The following is a 22185-nucleotide window of genomic DNA, read 5'->3' as shown; positions in this document are numbered from 1 at the left end:
GTAGTTGTGGTGCACGACTCTGTTGTTCCACAGCATGTGGCATCTTCCCGGACCAGGGATCGAACCCGTGTCCCCTGCATTGGCAGGCGGATTCTTAACCACTGCGCCACCAGGGAAGCCCTACATTTCCTTTTTTAATGGAAATGTATTTGATTGCTCTTTCACTCATTCAATAAATATTTATTAAGAACCTACTTTGTGTTAGACACTTTTAGGCACTGTGGGTTCAGCAAGGAACAGAAGCATACTGATAACATCATAATAAAATATTGATAAATAAATAGAATATTTAGGAGATAAGTGTTAAATGGAAAAATAAAGCAGGGTAAAGGATGTGAGTGCTGGGGAGGTGTTGGAGGTAGTTGTTCATATTTTAAATAGGGTGGCCACTTGCCAGAAGCCGCAGGAAAATGCTTCTGCTGCTTCTGGGCCCCCCTCCCCAGGGCTGGGAGGCCAGTGCTATGGCTCAGTGCAGAGACCTGGGTCCCTCAGCCCCGCTGACTTTGCAGGACGCCCCACCCCCCACCTCCTTACCTCGGCTGCCCACACTCCAGCTGGGCCAGGGCTGGAGGGGCCTTGTGAGGAGTTCCAGGAGTTGCCCTCATGCCTGGGAATTGCAGGCATGTGGACCAGGGGTCAGAAGTGTGAAGCTTCACATCTACTCCTTAAGGGAACTGCAAGTTAAAGACATAAAATTTAATAACATTTTTCTGGCCATGAAACATGACTTTTGTCAAACAACAAGAAGGTGTTGGGGGGAGTTCACACTGAAAGATAGTAAATATTCTATATAACGAATGTAGCAATATATACATCCAGGATTCGGGCTTTTGGTTATTGATGGCCTGGTGGATAGGGTGGTCAGAGTAGGCCCCATTGAGGGATATTTCAGTGAAAACCTGAAGGCAGAGAGGGACTGAACCATGAGGATCTCTGGAGATAGCATGTTTCCTGCAGAAGAACTAGCCCAGGCACAGCCTTTGAGATGGGAATGTGTTTCTGGCACATTCCAGGAAAAGCAGACGCTGGAGAGGCTGGAATAGAGAGGTAATTAAAGACAGATGAATTAACGACAGCCTTTTCTGGATTTCTTTGGTGCCCTGACTTTAAGCAAACATGCCTGAACCAAGGATAAGCAGCAAAGCTCGTTCATCAGCACTCAGCCTCAAGCCGCTGGAGACTAAGGACAGAGGGAACATAAAAATGTAGTCATGCTTATTTTCTCCTTTGGAGTGTCAAAATATCCTCCAGGAACACTAAAGATTTCATACCTTTCTTGATAGTAAGGGTTTTCAAGTGTGTCTAACAGGACTGAAAGCTTTTTGATTAAGAAAGGAAGTTCTTCCCTATTAATTCTTCCTGGTTTTAATGCAACTGAGTTTCTGATTTATATTCAGTTTTTCTATCATATTTTTAAAGAATTCTAGAGGAAAAAAATGTAAAAATTGATCTATACAGTTTAGAATATAGTTTACCGTTATGGTCTAACACCTCTAGGAAATAATGAACAATTTAATTAAACCTAGAGAAATCCAGAGTATTTTTATATATACCATCACATGGTTTTGTTTGTATTTCTTATTGCACATTTCAGAGACAACCTTGGAAATTTTTATTGGTATATTTATAGGAGTAGTTTTGAAAATATATGTTGAAAATGTATATGTTAAGGAATATTTTATGTTTAGAATAAATTATTGAAATGTAAACTATGAACCTTGTTCATGACTCATTTAACCCATTTGAAGGTAGTGTAACTACTGGGACAGACAGTTCACCATGGGCCCAGAGGGGTCCTGCATATTATTGCTGAGTGTGCCAAACTGCAAGACTTATTTATCCACAGGCAAATGTTAGTCCCATAGGCAATTAAGTAGGTCAAGGTGACCACAGCTTGACTTCAGTGTAATGGCTCACTCTCTGGGTGTAGGAAGGCTGGCTTGTTTGCTCTGTGCTACAGTGTTTGCAACTTGTTCCTCAGCTGTGACACAAACCGGCTATGTCTATAGCATCCATCTGGGCCCATCATGTCACCCTGTGGGGACTAAGGGAAAAAGGGAAGCAACAGAAATAAGTTGATACTCACGATACTCATGGTGTTTGCTGTGCCATGAATACTATCTTTTGTCTCTGAACCAGGATTCTCGTGCCTTGTTGACGTCCATGAAACAGTAACAGACTAGTGTATTAAGAACCTCAGACCCTTCACAGTTCTTGATAGTAACCCACCTCCAGATTCAAAAGTCAAAGAAATATTATAAAATGTCTTTCTCAGTGTACTTGAAGGTATAAAGTACCATATAAAAATTACACATCTGATGCCATCTTTCCCTTCCTCATTTTGTGACATTTTTAGGGACATTTGAAAATAGATTCGAAATTAATATTTAGATCATTTCCATAGCTCATTATCCCTCTCCATGTCCTCCCTTCTTTCTTCATCTGGCTTAGATTCCATGGTCTATCATTAATATCACACCCTGGAAAACACCTGTACCTTTTCCTTTCATTCGACTTGTCTGGCAAACTCAAAACTGTGGTTAAAGTATTTGTAATACCTCACCCCTGCACTAAGCATCTGAAAATTGTGGATGGGTCTCACCTGAAATTTATGAACACAGATTTCAAAAGGGCTCTGATAATACTACTATATTTCCTATATGTTTGCTATTTCACACTGCCTTCTCTTCCTTCAAGTTTCTCATGTCTCTTACCCTTTCTCAGTTAATGAAATTTAGAAAATAATTCGAGGAAAATATAAACCATTAGGCAGAAGTTGTCTCATCTCCCCATCTATGTACATTCCACATCTTTGCCATCCCTCCTAACACAATGAATTAAACATCTCTGCCCTAGCAAAGAACCATTTCTCTAACCTTCTCCAAGGCTTCCCTCCTCCAATTCTCTTTTTTTCTCTATTTCAGGAGTCTTTCCTGGATTATTTTCATAGCCACTATTATCTCTTATCTTAAAATAAATCAAAACAAAGCAAAACAACACTTCACCTGATCCAGTTTCCTAAAGGCCACCATCTCTACTCCAATTATCTATAAATGTGGTCTTCATATCCTTATTTCATTTACCGAACTGTACTTCTCCCTCTGTTACTCCACAAAGACCTCTCATTGCCACGCTAATGGACCTGTTCTTAGCTTATTTAGCCTCTGAGCAGCATTAACAAAGTTGACTAGTTCCTTCTTTTTGCAGCATTGTCTCCACTTGGCTTCCATGATGTCACACTCTTGGATTTCCTCCTGTGTGACCAGTCACACTTTTAAATCCTCTTGAAGTTCTTCCTCCTCCACCAGATCTCTAAATATTAGACTACCCAGGGCTCTGTTCTTGGCCTCTTCTCCTCTATCTCCATTCCTCAGTGAGTCCACCCAGCCTCTGGGTTTTAAAAGACATCTACTTGCCAATAACTCCCAAATCTGTGTCTCAAGCCCTAAACTCTCCTGAACTCCACACTTGTATATCTAACTACTTATCTGACATTTCCACTAAGATAATCGTCATCTCAAAGTCCACATTTCCAAAATAGATCTCTTAATTCTGCCACCTTTCCCTCCATAAATTCTTCTTCCTTCAGGAAATCTTATTAGCTCTATGTTAAAAGTATCAACATAATCAGAACCTGACCCCTTCTAACAACTCCACAACAACCCTCATTCACACCATCTTCTCTCACCTGAATTATAACCTGTTTTTATCCTTACTCCTCCCTTCACTCTGCTCTCAACTCGGCAATCAGATCATGTCACATTTCTCCCCAAACATGTGAAAAATTTTGCGTATCACAGAGTGAAAGCCAAAGCTTTATAATGGTCTGGGGTATGTTGTGGTACGTTGGATTATTTTTCAGAAGTATTCACTCCCTCACCACCATCCCCACCTCCACAAATGGAGCACACTATTCTAACTCTTATCTCTGAGCTCGACTGTGTGACTCATCAACAGACATGATGCAACCAAAGGCTTGAAAATGGTTTTGCAAGTGGACCTGCCCTCTTACATCTCTGCCATTGTCCTGAGAAAAACATGTCAGGGCTAGCCTGCTGGTCCCAGGAAAAGGAAGAGAGACACATGCAATAGAGCTTCTTCATCTGAGTCTAGCTTAGATCAGCTGACCCCAAACCAAACTTCTTATGGATGTGAGCAAGCCCAAATGAGATGAGCAGAGCTGTCCAGATAAGCCCAGTCTAGATCTGACTCATAGGCATGAGCTAAATAACCGCGCATTCGTGTATGCTTCTGAGAGTTTGTGGTTTTTATGTGGCAGAAACTGGTAGAGGCTGTAAGATAGGACCCCTGTTAACTCTCTGATCTTCTACTAGTTTATCCCTCTCTTTTCCAACCATATTCGCCTCTTTGCTGTTTTCCAACTATACCAGGCAGGCTCCTTCCTCAGTATCATTGCATTTACTTATTACCTCACATCAAGATATCCAAGGCTTTCTCCCTAATACCTCCCTGTGTACTATACAGTGTAACATGACAAATGAACCTTGAAAACATTATGCTAAGTGAAGGAAGCTAGCCAAAAAGATCACATCTTTCTGCCCCTCAAATATGGCAAGCTCATGGCTTTGACTATTTTCTCTCCCTAAACGCTCTTCCTCATTATCTTCACAACAGATTTCTTCTTGTCATCCAGATTTCAGCTTAAAAGTCCTCCTCTCAGAGGGCTTCCCCTGATTATCCAATCTGAAGTAGCTACCCAGCCTCTTGTATCATCTGTGTGTGAATTCTATCACATATTCATTTAATTCACTCATTCATTCAACAGTGTGAATGCTCTGTATGCACCAAGCACTTCTGAGGATAATGAGTAAGACAAAATTCCTGCCCTCATGTAACCTATAATCCGGTAGAGAGGGGACAAATAGTGTTATGTAAGGACATAAATTATGGAGAAAATTTAGACAGCAAGAGAATGAAAAGTTATTGGGATGAGGAAAAAGCTATTTCCTATAAGGCTGGTCATAAAAGACTCTCTATTAGGCAGATTATAAGCAGACGCCTGAACGAAGTAAGAGAGGGTTGATTCTGGAGTGTGGTGGGGAGAATGTCAAGAAAAGCATAACTTGAGATACGAGCCTACAGGCTTGGAATATAATTGTACTGAATAAAATGGAGACAAAGGGAATTAGCCCATTTTTTCCCTCAGGGGAAGTGATGAGATTTAAAGCTATTATGAATTTGAGGTGTTAGTGCAACATCCAAGTAAGAATGTCCAGCAGGCAGGTGAGAAGACAGAACTGAAACCAGGGATTTTAGGGCAAGATGGAGATTTAGGAGTCAGCCACGGAAAAGTGAAGGATAAGCTTGTAAAGAGAGATGACATTTCCAAAGGACTAAAGGAAGAAAAGAGTGCTAACCACTAAGTCTTAGGGGATTCAACAAAATATTTATAAAATGTATAAAATATCCCTCTATTATTTTTACTGATATTTCTGATATGTATTTTTTGTTCCTAAGTCTCCTCTCCATTCTTCAGCCCCAGCAGAATGCATGTGGCCTTGTTTGTCTTATTCACTGCCACAATCTCAAGTGCCTGAAAGAGTACCAGGAACATAGTACGTCCTTGGAAAATATATAATGAATAAAGTAAATGTGTGCCTTCTTCTTTTGGCATTCTTAGTTAAGAAAATAACCAACATCAAGCAATACACAATCTCAGGATGTCAGAATTTCTGTCGCTGGTGAGTTTCTTTAACAAAGTGTCCACATAGTTTTCCAATGTTACAGTCAGCACCTTCAATTTATTTCCAATGATTTCACTGTCTACTTTATAGACCATTAAAATGTAAACAAAGTAACCCCAAAGAAGACAAAATGGACATCCCTGCATTGAAGACTACATAAAAAACAGTAGACTTAACTTGCAGCTGACAGGTTTTTGACTTTCCAGAGCCTTTTGCTCCTGATAGGACAGGTGAAATAAATCTGGGTGTGTTCAGACTAAATGACCAGGGCAGCACTGCTGTCCTTTTCCAGCTGCATGACTTGTACCATTCCTTTTAAATGGCACTCATCTCCTTAAGTTCTGGGATGCTGAGCCATATTCTGTTCATGTTTTCCTGTCACTGAAAAAAAAAAAAAAGAACAGCTCCTATTAAGATTAGAAATGTTCAGAGGTACAGACATTAAAACAGAAAAGTGTTCCTTTTCTTATTTGGTAAATATTTTGCTTTTGAAACATCAGTAACTAATCACAGCTGTTTCCTTTCATTACAAATGTATCCAATCAGGTAAAATTCCAAATGAAGCACACAATCCAACAGTCATTCCATTATACAGTACAATGGGAGGCTTAAGCCTTGTGAAATATATGTATTAAGTATGCATGTATTCATCAAATCAAACAAAGAAGCTAATGGGTCTCTGATTAGTGTTCTAACTCTGTTTTGATGATGACGATGCTTGCATCTCATCCTGACTCATCTAAAACATGTGAACAAAATGCTATTAAGTTTGACAGACAATCTGTTATGTGCCATCATCATTCTGGTTAAATAGCACAAACTGAATTTTGGCTAGAATTTCTCTCTTGAAAATCAGGGGCAAAGAAAGAGCTGCTATTGAGATACTCTTCTATTTTAACCTCAATAATTTGTTATGTCAAAACTAAAACAAAAATTAATAAAAATTAAGCTCATCTAGGATTCATAAAGACTGTATTTCCAAAGGGATTGTTACATGGACATTAATGGACAATGGCTCATTCAATCCAAAATTAGGTATTCAGAAAAATAAGTAAATAGCAAGTGAGTTTTTATTAAATATTTTTAAAATACAGATTTTGTGGCAATTATAAATTAATTTCTAATATAACAATAAATTGATGCTTTGAGCCAAGAAAACAATATAACAAAAATTCATTTCCAAATGCAAAGCAGGTACCCCATGTTTAGGGATAGTTCATATTAATGCATAATTTTGTTTTTAGAAAAAGATGATTGTTACAATCAGGTATATAACCACTTAGTTACACCTAAGTTCTGTTGGTTAAAAATATATTCTTTTAGAAAATCCATTTTGAACGTATTATAATTTTTTTCAGTGATTTTCTCCAAACAACTGTAGTAGTGCTCCCTGATGGACAGAACTCAGGAACTGGTTTGACCACACCTAGATTATATTGATATCTACAATACAGGACTCCAAGGGAGAGTCCAGCTCCAACTTACGAAGTAGGCCCAGTTCAGAATGTTTAACAATGAGGTGCTAACAAACGACAGCACTAATCAAAAATTAACAACTTTAGGTATCTTTGTTTTGGGTTTCTGTGGTTGAGGCACATCCAAAATGTCTTCATAGTCCGCACTCATTCCCTTTGCCCAGCGACCAACCGTGACCATTTGATCTGTAAAGACACAGAAAAGTCAGAATGTAAGAGAAACAGTCATCAAATACATCAGCTAGACTGGTATTGGTTTAGCAAAGGAACTAGTTTTGACATGAATCATCACAAAGAGAGAAGACTCCATCACTAAAGGAAAGTGAGCAATTCTGTAATTGATTATAACCCTTGATTTCAGAGTACCACAGGCAATTTCTCATCCCAATTAGGGAAATGCAGCAACTGCTTTGCAATGCACAAATTGATGAGAAAGCTCTTTCATTCTTTCCCAGAGTTCATCATTATAGAGTCAATGAATTCCAAGAGTCTGTAAACAGCAAGACTTATGAAGCATCAGCTTCAAATGAACAAGATTCCACCTGTGAAATTATACAACATCTGCTTGTCAGTCTTGTCATTTGGGAAGAGGCAATCCTCCCAGGAGGGAGAATTCAAATTCCACTTCATCATTTCAATCTCACTGCCTACAGTGTAGTAAAGACTATCTTCTTCTAGACAAGATTGTAAACAAGAACTCTTGGTTTTCAGATTCAAATGCTAGGGGTAGGAAGTAAGAATGAGCAGACTTATTTGTGTGGTACTATGACTATATGATATAAAAAGAAATGTGCTTTTTCCCCAAGAAGCACTAGTGGGCTATCCTACTGTCTTGCTTTCTTTCACTCAGGATTATCATCATTTTAAGCTAGGTAAACTAATGTAATAATGGTCTCCACATCCCAAAAACATCTGCCTTAGGTTTGGTGAACATTTATGAAGTTTTCGATGACCGAGGGTAGTATTTCACTGGGAAGAAAATATAACTGGCCAGATGCTGTGTAGATAACACAATTTTAATATTTTCGGCAGTTTTTGCAACTAACTGAATCCTTTTGGTTTCATAGCATACATGAGGATACTCAATCATAAGAATACTGTAAGTTATTCTCAAATTTCTTATTTTCTCTTAGTGAGAAATACTTCTCTCATACTTTTCTTCAAGTGACAGAATTGGCTCTATTATTAAATACATGGGTTAGCAAATAAAAATATTTATGAATAAGATGCTTTATAAAATCAGGGTCCTCTGGGGCTTACTGGTCATTTTTTTCCCACCTGAGAACAGCAGCTGATGCTCAGTTAGTACTGCTGATAAAGAAATGATGAAGTCATTACTGCAGTAGGAAACCAGGCAGCCTTAAAATCAGTTGTACATCAACAAGTTATCAGTAACAAAATCCAGCAAAAACACAGAGGAATACTAATCTCACCCCTTCTAAATGGAGGCCCAGAGATCTCACCTGAATTCTGACTTTTGGGGCAATCTTTCTTAAGATGTTCCACAGAGCCACAAAGTCTGCAGCAACCACCTATAAAAAGAACAGAGTAATTGAAAACCTCTAATACTTACATAGGGCTTTTAAGGTCTCAAAGCACTTTCATATCTTATTTGGTCCTCACAACCTTGTTAGTTGCAAAGGTAGCTGGAGCCAGGAACTTACTCCTATTAAGTCCATTCTCCATTCCTCTTGACTTCAAAGAGCACTAAACTGTACCTACCCACCATTTCTTGCCCCTGGGCTTCAGGGCATATGTGGGAAAAAGAAGTGAGATATGACGGAAGGTATGTGTCCTCTGGAGTGTCCAAGAGCCACTGCACAGAAGCCTGGATCTTAACCATGGTCAGACAGGGAAGGGTTTGTGAACTCTGAAAAATCTGTGGGCAGATGCATTTTTTGAGGAGAATGCCCACAGTTTTTAATCAGATTCTTTAATGATCAGAATGTTTAACCATGAGGTGCTATGAGGTCCCCAAAGAGTTAGAAACCACTGCTCTGCTGTACAGGTCAGATGGGGGTGAGCAATTACAAAAGGAATGAAATTAACTTTTGTTTCAGTACCTTCTATCTGCCAGGCATCCTAACTTGAGTAAAAATGCCTATTGCCCTTCTTTAAGCAACATTCCAGAACAGTGAATTACAACACATTTGGTTTCTAAAATGAGTCTTCACTGAATGGTCGAACACTACTGCTTAACGGTCAAGCATTATCACGATCATGCTCATAATGTTAAGTGACTCACTCAGAAAAATGATCCTAGTAGGATGAATTCTCACTTCTATGTGACCTACTCCCCTTGCTGCACTTTTTTATATCTAGTCATTTTGGTTGACCATACAAAGGCATCTTTGCTCACTAGTCATATTATATGACCTGTTTCTTAAGTTCAAAACTGAAAGGCACTTTTGAGCATCTTCCAGGTCCAGGACTCTTTACTATTGTAGATGCCATAGTGAAATAGAAGAGGCACTTGAATAACATATTTTAATCCTCATAACTCTTCAAGGTAAAATACCATAATTCATCAAATCTAAGATACCACTGATTATAAGATGTATCATTATTTTATATTGCTCTCTGGAAAAAAAAACTTCCAATTATGTGACACGCCCCAATAGTAAGATACAATGAGTTCAGAGATACTAAAATGTGAAAAAAATGTACATTTTAGAATCAATGAAATACAATTCTCTCATCTCCATTTTACAGGTAAGGAAACTGAGAAGAGAGAAGTTAACTTGGCCAAAGTCCCACAGTTAGTGAGTGGTAGTGCTGAGGCTATAACTGGTCTAACTCCAAAGCTATGCTTTTTCACTGGACTTCTGCAAGGCGACCCAGTCACAACACAAGGTTTCTAGAACCTGATGGTACCAGCATCACATTAACAAATGACTCACATTAACAGATGACAACCTCTCCTTAAAGCTTTAAACATCACAGACTTTACTGTGGGCACCTTAAGCCATTAGTTGAGCTAAAGGTAAGAAAGTTACTTGATTCCCATGCCAGACAACTAACTAAGGAAAATATTCAGAAACAAAAGTTACTACAAATATGAATAGTGTGTACCAACCCTTCTACCCAAAATGGTATGCTAGACTGACATTAAATTCACAACACTATTTTTTAAATCTTCTCCTAGTTTGAGAAATTATCCCTTTGCTTCTGTTACGTTTAAAAGTAGATACTTATACTCTCACAAATGATGCTGAAGCAAGCACAGATATTTTGAAATATACACGTCAGTTTTTTCTGATTTGATGTATTAAAAATAATACCAAGTTACATTACACAAAAAGTCTAGTACATAGAATAGTGCTTGATAAAGATAATGAAATTCTCAAGATTTTGCTACTTACTCAAGAATTTATTTAAAAACTAAATAAATTTAGTTTTTAAATAATTCTTGAGTAAGTTTAAGTATAAACTAAATCACAACTGCATGATGACTCACCATTTTCGACATAAGAGTAAAAGTACTCACCATCAGCATAGAGTCCTTTGGGATTATCAGGACAAGATCTGGACAGATGTCCCATTTCCCCACAAACAAAACATTTTGCAAAAGGAAATTCACCTGTAACAATCAACAGTTCCTGTTAAGTTAGTTATATATATATATATATATATATATATATACACACACACACACACACACACATCATGTAATTCGTATTATTTTAAAACACTATATTCTCAGAGTGTTTAAAAAAATATTTGTTTTTACATGATTCAAAGTTTAATCTCATTTGATTTCAAAATATTAAGTGACACACTCATAACAAACCCTGTCAACAACGAAAAAAACAAGTTGGCTACTTACTGGCCACTTTCCCCATTAACTAAATAAAAAATTGATAGAAAAAAAGATACATTAATACCAAAAGCTGGGTCTACTTTAGCCTTGCACTTGGTTATTTCATGCTCTGTGGATCCACACCGGTAACATATTCCAGTGCCCATTTCTTGATTCTCAAGGGCAGCTGGGCAATCTGCAATCCCATGGCCAGGTTTTCTACAATGGAAACATACCTAGGAAAACAAAAATGTGAGTTTCCACACTGCAACACTACACTGGCTTTATTAATTCTAGTCATCAAAAATGTCTTTAAAACATTCCTCATTTTAAAGTTATCTAGTTCTTTTTTTGAAATCTCAGTATTTTATCTGTAGAAAAAAGTGTTTCACATATTCCTAAACCATAAGAAATGCATTTCCATCAGAGAGTTTCAGTGCTTTTGAAAACCCTCAATCCATCAATCTCTCAGTCTCAGACACAAGTTATAAATGTCTTTGTAGGAGGTAATTGCTTAAATGAATTAAGCAAATATGGACTATTCATTTCATTAATGGGGATGTCTGTACCTAGAAACACCGAGTTTTCTGGAGGAGATGGACAATGACCATAAAAATTATCACTCAAAATTAATATTTTCACTTTTAAAGTTCACATAATTGAATGAATTTGGGTCAAGTGATTCCACTGAAATTATGATTCGAATCATAAGATATATTTCATACCAAAATGTATACTTAAATTTTTATATCTTTCATACGTATTCCTTAGTATTCATAAATAGATAGATGTTTCATTTTAGAATATATGCACATTTTCAAGGTATAATTCTAAGATGAATTATTTGGCTCCAGCCTAACATTGAACAATGGTTTGGTTTCTTTACACACTACCTAGCAATTTGCAGGATATTTTTCGCTGCAATGAATGAGAATATCAGTCATAATCAAAGATGGTAGAGAGCTAAAGTATTTTATTTAAACTGGAAAAAGGTACATTTTTTGGATAACAAATATTTCATCATTTAATTTTTTTTCGAAATAAGCACAAGGTTTTTAAAAAGCAAATTCAGTAGGCAAAATAATATTTTGCAACTATGTCCTCACTTTCTTTTTTTCCTGTTTAATAACATACTGGAAAAGAATGAGTCCCTTTAGTCTTTATTAACTTTTACATTTAAAATGAGCTAGTGCAAACAAAGAGAATTCATTTATTCTACAACTGCAGGAAAAGTTACTACCCAAAACTGGATCACCAACATAAGAAGTCTTGTATTCTTGGTGAAGTCAAAGTTGTCTCTAGTAACCTGATAGCTTACTGACTGGGGTTTTATCTGTAAAAACCTAATCTTCACCAAATACAAACTTTTTGAATGATCCTTAAATTTAATGTAGATGGGATTGTGGAGAGTGGACTGGTAAATTTCTAGATGTCAACTTATTAACAATAGAACTGATGCTTAGTCTGCTTAGTCTGAGGTATTAAAAAGAAAAACAAGAAAATTAGTTTGAACCGTCTCAACAAGCCATATACTATTTAAAGCACACGCTTTAATATAAAGAATTCCTTTTTTTTTTTTGGAAAAACAATGTCCTTCCCCTTAATTAAAAACATAAAACTTCTCTTAAAAGGTCACAATACTAAACTTTTTCAAAAAGTATGCAATTCACCACACCGCCTATGTCAATGAAATTATCTTTACATTATCCTTACATTAACTTGACTTTAAAATATTTAAAAATTGTATAATTTAAACAAAACTATCTTGTCCAAATAGAAATGATTATCTTTTCTATCCCAATTTATCCATAAGGAACATTTTATCAGTATCATCTCCACAAAAGAATCTTTAAATATGACACTTTATAAAACTAATCCTGCACATAGTCAGAAGCCACATTTATGGAGGCTGTAACATTTCAAATCTACACTGGTGTAAACAGTGCTCTACATGTAGTAATTCTGATAAAAAATAAAACTTTAAAATAGCAACAAATCCTGATTCTTATGTAGTATCCTGCTAGAAGATCCCTTGCTAGAGAAGGGAAAGAATTATACCAAGTATTTCATTTCCTGTGTCTGACACAGTTTAAAATCTAGGTCTTGGCACCACGGAAATAAACCTGTAGCCCCCAGCACTCCTCTCAGTGTAACATGGGGAAGGAGGGAGCAATGACTAGGGAGAGTCTCAAGGAGTTTTAACTCTGCTATTACTCTGCTCTGTTACCAACCAGTATGATTCTTATTAGATCTCCTTCCTGTGCAATCAGCTTTTCATGGATAAAGATAAAAGGAGACATCCTTTCCAACTAATGGGAACCACACATATCTAACCTGTTGTACTTAACCTTCCCCCTTATTTTGATCTTTTTTAAAAATGGCTGTTTGAAAAAGGGCTACTGGAAGGGGTGAGAACATAGGTCTTAAAGTCAGACTCTGGGTTTAAATATCTTCTTTTTTTCTTTTGGCTGAACTACATAGAGTTAGCAGCTCATTTAGGTTCACATTTATTTAATAACGCATATACTTATAAAGTGCCAACCATGATTCTAAGTAATCAAATATTAACACCTTTTCCTGGGTTTGAATTTCTCCTCTGCTACTTGCTAAGTGGCTTTCAGCAAGATACTTAACCTAGCTGCACACCAGTGTTTTCTACCCAAAACATGGAAATAATGCTACCATCTTTGTATGTTGTGATAATTAATCAGTACATCAAGTGTCTAGCATAGAGAAGGTGTTCAAAAAAAGTCCTAGTGTCATTACTAGCCCTCAAAAAGATGCCGTATAAGTCTAGTACATAACCACAATCAGACTCTGCTAAAATACATATCTGAGTGTATGAATAATAGTTTCTAGCCATACAAAGTAACATTTTAGTAGAAGTGATAATCTTACCATTGCATTTTTCTTTGCTGCTTGTCTTTTTAATCGTCTTCCTTCCCGGCGACTATCTTTCTTTAAAGCAACTGCAATTTCTTCCCTGACTTCCTGACTGTCTGCTGCTATCATCTCCCCATTGTGAACCATCTGTGAGTTTTGCCTTAGATATTCCATGAATCCATTCACATCTTCATTTAAATACTCCTTTTTCTTTTTATTCTTTTTGTGTTTTGCTTGGGGTGCATGATTTTTAAGGGACAGACTATCAGCTTCAAGTTGTTTACTCTTTGGTAGGTTTTGGCTTTTTCCCTCAAAGGACCCCTTCTTCATGTCCTCCCATGATGTTGCAGGGAAGGGTCTTTTGTTCTGTGTGGTAGTAACTCGTGCCCACCTGGTCATGGCTTCATCAGATGTTTATCCGTCTTTAAGACAAGCATGGCCAGTTAGTCACCATCTCAAATAAAAAAATGAAAAAAAAGATACATGCTATATCACTATATAACCTGTACCCATATGTTACAGTTTTAATTATTAAAACACTTTTTAACTTAATTTATATATCTGTATATTTAATTCTATAACATGCTGCAGAGATATGCCTGTAATGTAAATCTAGCCCTTGCTACCACACCAGTAAGAAAACAAACAGCAACAACAAAAAACACAAGGATATAAATACTTGCTTCAAACTGGAAAACAATTCATTAAGAAACCAAATTATTTCCAAAATTAAATCACATAGTAATAGTAAATGAAGTTACTTTTCCCAAATTCTGCAGTTTTCTTAGCGGTTTATTTTCCTATCTCTAAGTCCCAGGTCTACTTTCTTCCAATCTTCTTGCTTAGTCTGCCATTTCATCGCAAATAATTTGCACAGCAAATTAGTAAGTATACATAACTCCTGTCCTTTGACCTGAAGTCTGTCATGACAACTCTTTCCGGCAGATTGATAAGCAAAATATGTGTTTGCAGTCACGTGATAATACCGAGTCTTCCTTTTATTAATCAGAGCGTAAGTTACTTCCAGCCCAGCTGTTTCAAATAATTTTCAGTTATTAAGACGCCCCTCTTTTAGGGCAGCATCCCGTGCGGAAAACCTCAGTTCCTGCCACTACATCCCTTCAGCACAAGCTGCGGGGCGGAGCCAATAAACAGGTGTGGTGCTGTGCACGCCACTTTACACCACGCGCGCGCACTCGTCGCTGCAGATCCTGTGACTGTCACAATGGGAACTGGAGCTGTTCAAAAAGAGAAAGGTTATCCTTCCCCTGAGTACATGGAACAGGGGAAGCTCTGAGTACCCGGTCGGCCGGATTCATTCGACCCGACGGGTGCCAGTGGGGCTGGCCCGCGCCGGCCCAAGCGGCCAGCCTCCTACAGCTGAGGCGGATCCCGTCACCGGCGACCTGGTCCCGCCGCGGAGCCCGGTGCTTCAGCCCCACCTGGCGCTGGGGGCCCTCGGGGACCTAGCTGCCACTCCCTCCGCCCTCCCGCCGCGTCCCAGGGAACGAAAGAGGGGGTCCCACGACCTTACTCCCCAACGCGCAGCTTCTTACCACGCACGAATCCTCCAGAGCAGCAGAGCTGGCAGGCCAGAGAAACCCGTCCCGCTGCGGCGGCGCGACAGTCGGGAGCGGAAGCACGTCATCCCTGACAGCGCGTCACTTCCGGGGGGCAATTGGTTCACACGCTGAGGTGCGGCTGTCAGGCGCTATGGTGTATCTCAGCGCCAGTAAATGTGGCTAATTAGAAAATGTGAAGCTCGCAGTGTTTGAAGGGCTCCGCTCTGGACTCCGGAGACGCGAAGTTGAGAGTGCGCAATCTGTGCTGTATGGAACGCACAGCATAGTGGGCGAGATGGATGGAAGGATTCGTGGGGTGGGAAAGGCCCGAAAGACTTCCCTGAGAAATGATCTTTGTACTGGACTTCGAAAGATGAAGCAAATATTTCTTGGGATTGGCGGCGGGAGGGAGTTACGTTTTTCTATCCGAAGTAAAGTAAAACTATTAGCGCAGTGGGAATGGATCACTGTGATAGAAATGTAAAAACGGACATTTGGGGCCCTACTAGGTGAAGGGCGGTGCCCCATAGTCCTGCCCAATGCTAATTCAGCGTTCAATTGAAATACCACCCTGTGGAGCCAAAGACGTTCTCCTTTAAGAGAGAAATTGTAGTCTCCTGAGCAACTCTTTATCTCAACTAGCCACCCCTCCCCCCGTGCCCCCCAACAAAAAAAACCCGGCTACCACCAGCATTTGTGCTTAGTGGAAAAATTGGCAGTCCACTCAGTTCACCAGGATAACTTCTCCCATCCCCATCATCATGCTCGATCCCTTTTACCTCTTAAATATCTGTCCACTTTATCGCTACTGCTACCTCCCTTGTTCCAGCTTTCATCATGTCTCGCCTGGATTACTGGCAGCTGATCTGGGCATCCGTTCTTGTTGCACTCCCTCAAATCCATTTTCCGTGCCTTAGGGAAGCAAACTTTTGAAATGTAAATCAGATTGTTGCTCCCTGCTTTAAACCCTTCCATAGTTTCCCATTGTTCTTAGGATGAAGTTCAAACTCATTAACAAGATAAGTCCCTGCCTATTTCTCTAGCCTCACGCTGCACAAGTTCGGCTTCTTCTTTGAGCTCCATGCATAGGAGTCTCCTCAGTTTGTCAAATGCCACATGCATCTTGCTATCTCCAAGCCCTTATATATGCTCTTCTCTTTGTATGGTACTCCTCCTTCTCTTCTTCCAATTAATTTCTACTCACCCTTCAAGGTTTTTAACGTTTTATCCTCAAGTAAGCCTTCCAAAGCCCCCTCCCCAAACTAGATCAATCCCTAGTATACAGTCATGGCACTCTATACTTCTTTATGGCGCTTTTCAAATTCGTAATTGCATAATGAATTGTGTAATAAGTTCTTTGTTGTATCCCAATTGCCTGGTACATAGTTGATGCTCAGTATGGTTTGTTAGCTAAATGAAGAATAAGTATTTTGCAATGCTTGTTAAAGTAAGCTAGAAAATGACTGTATTTTAAGAGGAAAGATTAAAGTCAATGCTATAGGAATATTGGAATTTGGTATGGTAAATATCACAAATATCCTAGGTCTTAAGGTGGGGAAAGTTTTAAAAGATTTTTTTTTAAAAATCCTCCAGCTCTGGAAGAGAGGGAGCTTCCTAAAAGATGTGAGAGTGCCACTCATACCATCATGTTCTTAACCAGCCGGCTTCAGGCTCTAAGTGCCGACCTAAAACCTGACATTTCATAAAGAGGTTTTCTTTGGTAGATGCCAGGTTCTTGCACATAATGTATGCCACTAGAGGGTGCATTCAACTAAAACTCGTCTTTAGTATTGTGCTGAATTTTAATCTGTAGAAGGTTGTATATTCCTGGAAGTGAAGGAACATGATCTCAATTTGCTTTTGTGGAAATGCATCAAATAAAAATTGAGCAAATCAGCCATAGAAATCCTTTGGGATTCAGAAGAAAGGATTAGTACTAATTATAGCTAACTTCCACTGAACGTTTTATAGGTACCTAGCACTCTGTGCTTAATGCTTTCCATTCATTAACTCATTAATCCACCCAGTATCCTGAGAGGTAGAAACTATTATTTTCTCCACTTTATAATGAAGAAACAAGCTCAGAGAGCTAAAGTGACTTATCCAAGGTCACACATTTAGTAAGAGGCAGAGTCAGGATTTGAACCATAAGCTCAGTCCAAAGGTGTGAGCTCCACTATGTTGAAATACTATAGGGGATTGTTTGCCAGCTTGAACCCACTTTAAAATAGACTTACTCAGTTAGCCTTGCCCATATGAGACTTTATTTATGTATTTTTAGAATGTATTCACTTTTACAGTTCAATGGACTATCTTTTTATTAAATTTTTTCATTCAGATATCATTAAAATACTGTAAATGTGTTATTTTCAAAACAATATGATCCAGAGGACAAATGTTAAGTGAGGAACTGAAGTTCTGGTTTTGAAGGGCTGAAGTACCTCATTTTTAGAAAATTGTGAAGTGTATGATGCATACAGAAAAGTATATGACATATGAAGTAATCATAAAGCACATGTTCATGTAAACACTGCCCAGTTTAAGAAGCTGACAATTGCCAGATATTGTTTCAAATCATATTAATTTTTTTTGCAGAGGTAGTACATTTTAATGTTTCAAACAAAAGTAGTTTGTTATAATGATATAAGCTTTCTACAAACCATCTCTTATCCTGATGACTATATATTCTGGATAAAATATAAAAAACAATTACCTGAGGATTCTGAAGAGTAAGTAAAAGCAGACATTTGTGGAGGGGAGTCAAAATATGAAGAAGCAATTGGCACATGATTGTGTGTCCCTTTGTGTGTTTGTGTCTTTGCCATGAGAGTGGGCCACAGTCACATTAAAATTAAAAAATTAAAAACTGCAATGGAAACCCCACCATCAACTTTCTGGTTGGAGGAACCAGGGGAAGAAGCAGGCAACAGCCATCCCTGGAGAGTGAGGGGAGAAGATCCTGGAAGGAAGAGTGCCACACGAAGCTCCCTTTGTATTCGTATGTATATGTATATGAAGATGTAGATGTAGATGTAGATGTATGTATATGTATCCCTCACAACTCTCAAGGTGGTCCCTGAACCCACATGCACAAGACAAACTTGGAGGCTAAAAGAATAAACTGAGATTTGAATTTCCACTGACAAAAAGTGAGGCAAACCTGTAGCCCAAGTCTACATAAGTTAATTGCCTGCTTAAAGATTTTTTCCCTAAGAATAAAACAGAACTCAGAGTATATATAAAATAACATCCATAATGTCCAGGATAAAATCCAGAATGTAAATTTAGCACTGATTCAGTGGTACTTTGAATTCTGATCTTCCCTAATTTACCTGCTACTAGATTTCAGAGTGCTCAAATAGCTGATGTATGCATTATCTTTTATAGCTGGACTCACTGTGAGACAGGGTGGAGGTGTGCTCATTCCATCTTACCTGGAATTGGAACCACTACCATTAGAATTTTAAATCCTCATTCTTGCCTGGATTCTCTCAGAGTAAGAAGCGCTTGTCAGCCTGGCTAAAGTCACCAGTAGGTGCTGTAGGGCTAGGAGTGCCCAAGACCCACCCCGGATGAGCCAGCCCTCAAGTTGAGTCACATAGCACGAGCAGCTTCGAACACCTATTTAGCTGTAGAGTAATTTGGAATGAAGGGTTAGTGCATCTAAAAAGGTGGGCTGGCACCAGATTTTACTAAATTAAAGGGTTTTTTAAAAATGCCAAATCAAAGTGTTTGTATTTTATCCTTTAGAGCTTAAGCAATGAAGACCTATACATAAGAGGGTTGTATGTAGAAAAATGTACTTTATGCAGTGCTCAGGACCCTCTGGACACTTGCTGAACTTCATTAAATATACAGAAAAATAGCACAGTAGAGAAAAAGAATTAGTGATTCTACTGTTGGAAATAAAAATGAGATCCAGACCAGTGACATTCTAACAGCTTCTTTATTAAAAATCTGTCAGTGATTTTTTTTTTTAATCTGCTTTAGGACCCTTACAATAACACCAATGGGTAATAGAATTATGAGTTCCTTTTCTCTTCTTTAAATATTATTTTTACAAATGTTCCTTAATGAGCATAAATTACCTTTAAAATCATTATTAAAGAGCTTTTTTAATCCATGGATATTTTGAGACAGCACATGAGAATTTCCAATTACATATAGATTCATAGAAATACATACCTTTAAAAATCTTGTTTTACAGGTCAGAGAAGTGATTGCCATAGGACACAGAATTTTATTACCTGATATGCACATAGAGATGGCCTTATATTTTTAGTCTTTCATTTGATTGTTGGTTTTCTCAATAATAATGTTACAAGCAAGATCTGAAGTGCCTAACAGGAGAAACCTGTTAGTGGAAGTTGCTTGAGGTTGCTAAGGGCTACGGAATAGAAATAATATGAAGTTTGTGTTCTTCCGCTTGAATCTTTTTCATATTCTTTGCTTAAACATGAGAAAGAGTAGCACTGGAAACATTAATCACAAAAATGATGTGGTCTTCTGACTCTCACCCCCTTCTGTTTGAGTTCCTAATCAAGCATTTTAGTGGTTAGAGTGTCAAGTGCTTCAAATGAATACTTAAACCTAAATTACAAGTAAGTGGTAAGATTTGCAAGCTCTCTTCTCTGAAGTGAGTACTTCTCCCCTCCTCCTTAGGCCTGAGGAAATGCTACCTGATATGGGCCTTAGATTGTCCCTTCCAAAGGAAAAGTGAGAGGTCTGTAGTTACAAATGGAATTCTATAAAATGGGGTAGGTGAGGAAAAAGCATTTTTTTATATCTACTGTTTGCCAATACCTTGTTAAACACTAGATATAATATATATAAATGACAGTCCTTGCCTTTAAGCAGCCAACAGCCTGTGAGGGTAAGACATGCAGACTCCTAAACCACTAGTAAGGTGGTAAGTGAAGGAACTACACTGGCAGTACAGATTACAGATAAAGTCATTCTTCCTGGGAGATTTTTGGAAAACCTCACAATAGAATGTGTTGCAGACAACTGGAAAGAGGGATTTGGGAGGTTATGGGGAGGAGTCAATAAAAAAGAAAAAAATCTAACCATCCTCTTCAATAAGCTGAAATGTTTCATGTAAATAGGGTGCGATCACACACACATATATGCACGAATTTAAGGTAATACTTTATAAAAGACCAAAGTGAACACAACCAGATGGCCAAAATATTTAGTACAGATTTAGTGACTAAGTAATCTACCTACAAGTCTCTGGGTAAAAAAATAATAATAATTAATTTAAGAATACCACATAGTAGGAAAAAGTTAGGCCTCTAAAAATTATGGCATAGCAAATAAATGATCATGGGAAAAGAGGTCCCACAACTATTTTTCTTTTTTTTGTGCGGTACACGGGCCTCTCACTGCTGTGCCCTCTCCCGTTGCAGGGCACAGGCTCCGGACGCGAGCCTCTGGAGCCAGGCTCAGAGGCCATGGCTCACGGGCCCAGCCGCTCCGCGGCATATGGGATCCTCCCGGACCGGGGCACGAACCCGTGTCCCCTGCATCAGCAGGCGGACTCTCAACCACTGCGCCACCAGGGAAGCCCCCCCCACAACATTTTAAGAAACGTTTATGGACCAGTAAAATGTACAATCATATTGCATTTATTCTGGAAGATGGGAGTATATAATGGTGAGCTCTATGAAGATGAATTGGGCACCATCCATACCCCCAGAAGAATCTGTAATCTAGTGGAGGATTCAGGAAAGTAAGCCAATAATACCCCCAAGGAGTAAATGAAGGAAGGCAAATGTGGAGGTGTGCCCGGGTATGTCCAAGGCAGCGCAATAAGGAAATCACCAGCAAGTTTTCAAATAGAAATTGCCTATATTGGGTGTATGTTGCTTTAGATCTCTAAACCATGTCCTGGAGCAGGACAGCAAACCAGAGGGATTTCTTTCAAGAACTGATCCGAATGTACAGTGATGGGGCTCAGGGCAGGTTGCTCTAAGATGTGCCACTCTGGCATGCTGATTATTTTCAGCTGAAAACAAGCAAGCCCCAGAGTACTCGAGAAGACCGTTTGAACATCCCCCATACTGCCTAAAAGAATTTAAGATAGGAAGCTTGTCCCAGGAAGGAGTTATCACCATAAATAACAACTATTTTAAATATGAACTAAGAGTGGTAGACAGGAAGAAACCTAGCAAGGTCCATTTGATCAAAGTCGTCTCTGTGCCCCATTGTCTTTGGATGGCCCAGCAAACTTTGGTTACCAAACGTTAACTCTTTTTTACCATCCTGTGAATTACCTTACTTCCCTTTGAAGTCCTAGACCCTTACCTACTTCTCTTTAGTCCAGAATAACAGATATACCTCATCTTGCCATCTTCAGAATTCTTCATATTTATGAGGATTTTCCCATGCATATGTAATACATTTGATTTTTTTCCTATTAATCTGCCTTATGTCTGCCTTTTAATTACCAGTGTAAACAAAGAGCGTTTTTATTCACCACCCAATTCTGCAAGGATTAAGTCATAACCTGCCGCAGTCACTGACTGACACTGCACTCTGAGAGGAAATTAAGACCATAACAGGATGCGCTGTGCTTTGGACAAGCAGGCCCCATACATAGTTAGATGTATATCTCAGGAAGAATTTTAATGAACCTAGATTCTTGCATCTTCCCATACATAGAGAAACTCTGAAATCGTTAACTTGACATACCGGTTCTTTGTGACTAGCATTAATCTTTTACCAAGATATATGCTTGACTGCACAGATTCCCTCGCCAA

The 22185-nt window shown here is 38.5% G+C and overlaps 1 protein-coding gene across 4 annotated transcripts; it reads right to left on the bottom strand.

Moving 5' to 3' along the window:
* Positions 1-375: 375 nt before the first annotated feature.
* Positions 376-15492, bottom strand: ZCCHC9 (zinc finger CCHC-type containing 9). 4 transcript variants are annotated; one of them, XR_003004621.1, is made up of 7 exons: positions 15419-15492; positions 13878-14316; positions 11065-11215; positions 10668-10760; positions 8644-8712; positions 7191-7366; positions 376-6086 (listed from the first exon to the last, which is right to left on the bottom strand). XR_003004621.1 is itself a non-coding variant. In XM_024755694.1 (6 exons), the coding sequence occupies exons 2-6, from the start codon at positions 14259-14261 to the stop codon at positions 7248-7250; spliced, it is 816 nt and encodes a 271-aa protein (XP_024611462.1). In that variant the 5' UTR covers positions 14262-14284; positions 15419-15492; the 3' UTR covers positions 6737-7247. The 4 variants fall into 4 exon arrangements, 3 of the variants coding, with proteins under 3 accessions (XP_024611462.1, XP_024611461.1, XP_024611463.1); XM_024755694.1 differs by lacking the exon at positions 376-6086 and having other exon boundaries at positions 6737-7366; positions 13878-14284; XM_024755693.1 differs by lacking the exon at positions 376-6086 and having other exon boundaries at positions 6758-7366.
* Between the last annotated feature and the right edge of the window lie 6693 nt (positions 15493-22185).

Source organism: Neophocaena asiaeorientalis, unplaced genomic scaffold (assembly GCF_003031525.2).
Source record: "Neophocaena asiaeorientalis asiaeorientalis breed wild unplaced genomic scaffold, Neophocaena_asiaeorientalis_V1.1 scaffold37, whole genome shotgun sequence".
NCBI classification, from domain to species: domain Eukaryota; kingdom Metazoa; phylum Chordata; class Mammalia; order Artiodactyla; family Phocoenidae; genus Neophocaena; species Neophocaena asiaeorientalis.
Note: the sequence above shows the minus strand (reverse complement) of the source record. Positions and strands in the feature narration are given on the sequence as shown.